At 50.7% G+C, this 1802-nt stretch overlaps 2 protein-coding genes across 2 annotated transcripts in view; one reads left to right on the forward strand and one right to left on the reverse strand.

Moving 5' to 3' along the window:
- Positions 1-691, forward strand: part of VMO1 (vitelline membrane outer layer 1 homolog) — a 3500-nt gene extending 2809 nt beyond the window's left edge. The window contains 2 exon segments of the mRNA XM_015597343.2: positions 4-90; positions 320-691. Of these exon segments, the coding sequence (XP_015452829.1) occupies positions 4-90; positions 320-617 (385 nt within the window). The 3' untranslated portion in view covers positions 618-691.
- Positions 692-1696: 1005 nt separating this feature from the next.
- The window catches only part of TM4SF5 (transmembrane 4 L six family member 5), a 5009-nt gene continuing 4903 nt past the window's right edge, over positions 1697-1802 (reverse strand). The window contains 1 exon segment of the mRNA XM_006922418.1: positions 1697-1802. This exon segment is cut by the window's right edge and continues 9 nt beyond it. Within this exon segment, the coding sequence (XP_006922480.1) occupies positions 1697-1802 (106 nt within the window).

The raw sequence follows: 1802 nt of genomic DNA on the forward strand, positions 1-1802 counted from the left end.
GCATTCCTGGGATGACACGGCAATGAACGGGGTCCGGCTGCACTGCACGCGAGGGAATGCGGAGCACGTAGTGGAGTCCCAGTCTGGAAGGTAGGGGGCAAGGGCAAGCATCCTCTAGCGTGGGGTATGCTCCTTACCCCAGCTGGAAGGTTCCTCCGGAGCTGTGGGTCAGTTTAGATCTGGGAAGTAGGTGGAAGACCTTATCTCCGCACCTTGGCGACTAGACCCAACCCACCGGGGTCGTGTAGCACCTGGGTGAGAATCTCAAGGTGGGGTAGGGGGTAACCGCAAAGCCGGTGCGTCTCTCCTTCTCTCACAGGTGGGGAGCGTGGAGCGAGCCGTTGTGGTGTCCCTTTGGCAGCTTCCTCGTGGCTTTCTCGCTTCGCGTGGAGGCGCCTGTTATCCCTGGGGACAACACAGCTGCGAACAACGTGCGCTTCCGCTGTTCGGACAGCACAGAGCTGGAGGGGCCTGGCCTGGCCTGGGGAGACTTTGGAAACTGGAGTGAACCATGTCCTAAAGGCATCTGCGGCTTGCAGATTAAGATTGAGCAGCCTAGAGGCCTCCGTGATGACACCGCGGTTAATGACCTGCGTTTTTTCTGCTGCCGAAGTTGACACCTTCACTGCCCTCTCCCTGGCTCCACCTCTGGTTTGTCCCACATCCAGCTAATAAAGCTTCTCTTGTCTTGGCTTTGGTCTCACTTGTTTTAGGGGTAGGAAATTGCATTTCCTTGTCTTCCTCCTAATTTAGCATTGGGCCAAGCTGAAATTCAGGTTTGGTCTCAGGAGTCCATGGCAGGCTACTGAAAATTCCTGACCTATAGTCCAGAAAAACGCACTTGAACACAATTTTGCGTGCAAGTTGAAGTCCTTGGCTTTCTGAGGGTGTCTGCAGACACATTGTCCCCATTAAGAACCCAGGTTGTTTCTTTTCTGAACCACCAGTGACCTCAGATTAAGAAACTTCTACTGAATTGAGAGGTGTCATTATAATGCTTTCAGGCTTTATTTTCTAGAGCTTAACTGGCTAATGTGTCTTTTCTATACTCCCCCCCACCCCACACACACACACTACAAAGCTCAAACGGTGGCTTTTCTACATACTGATTCCTGTTTAGGATCTTTGTCCTTGCTGTTCTCTCTGCCTGGAAAACCCTAGTTATCCAGACGATTAGTCCCATGCACCAGATTTCAGCTCCAATTTCACTTTCGTGGACTTTTTCTTATTTTCAAAAGTCCCTACATCAGTCAATATGTATCGCATTATAAACGCATTTTTTTAAAAGTGCATATCACCTATTGAAGTAATCTATTGCCTCTCTTAAAAATTGGCCATCTTCCACCCCTGGAATATTAAATTCTTTGAGGGCACAGAATTCGCCTGTCTTGTTAACTACTGTATTTCCAGTGCACAATAGCTCAATAACTGATAAGAAAACAGCAAGCAGAGTGCAGGCGCCACAAGCAGGAGAGCCCCAAGCCCGGGCATATGTGGAGGCCTCCTTGCATAGGGCACAATCTGAGATGCTCATGAGAGCTCAAAACAATTCATTCCAGGGCTGGGGCGGGCCAAGCGGGTGTCCAGAAGCGAGCAAAACAGTCAGTGGAACCTCAGTGAGAGGTGTGCTGTGGAAGAGAGAACGTAAGGACGCAGTTGGGAAGCAAGAAGTTTCCCTCTAAAGCTCTGCTCCACGTCATCCTACCTCCTTCTTCCTGCAATCGCCACAGAAGATACCAATGGTTGCGTTCATCACCTGCACCCCACACAGCAGGATCTCCAGGCACGAGGTGGCCACCAGC

This window comes from Pteropus alecto, unplaced genomic scaffold, assembly GCF_000325575.1.
Source record: "Pteropus alecto unplaced genomic scaffold, ASM32557v1 scaffold398, whole genome shotgun sequence".
Taxonomy (NCBI): Eukaryota; Metazoa; Chordata; class Mammalia; order Chiroptera; family Pteropodidae; genus Pteropus; species Pteropus alecto.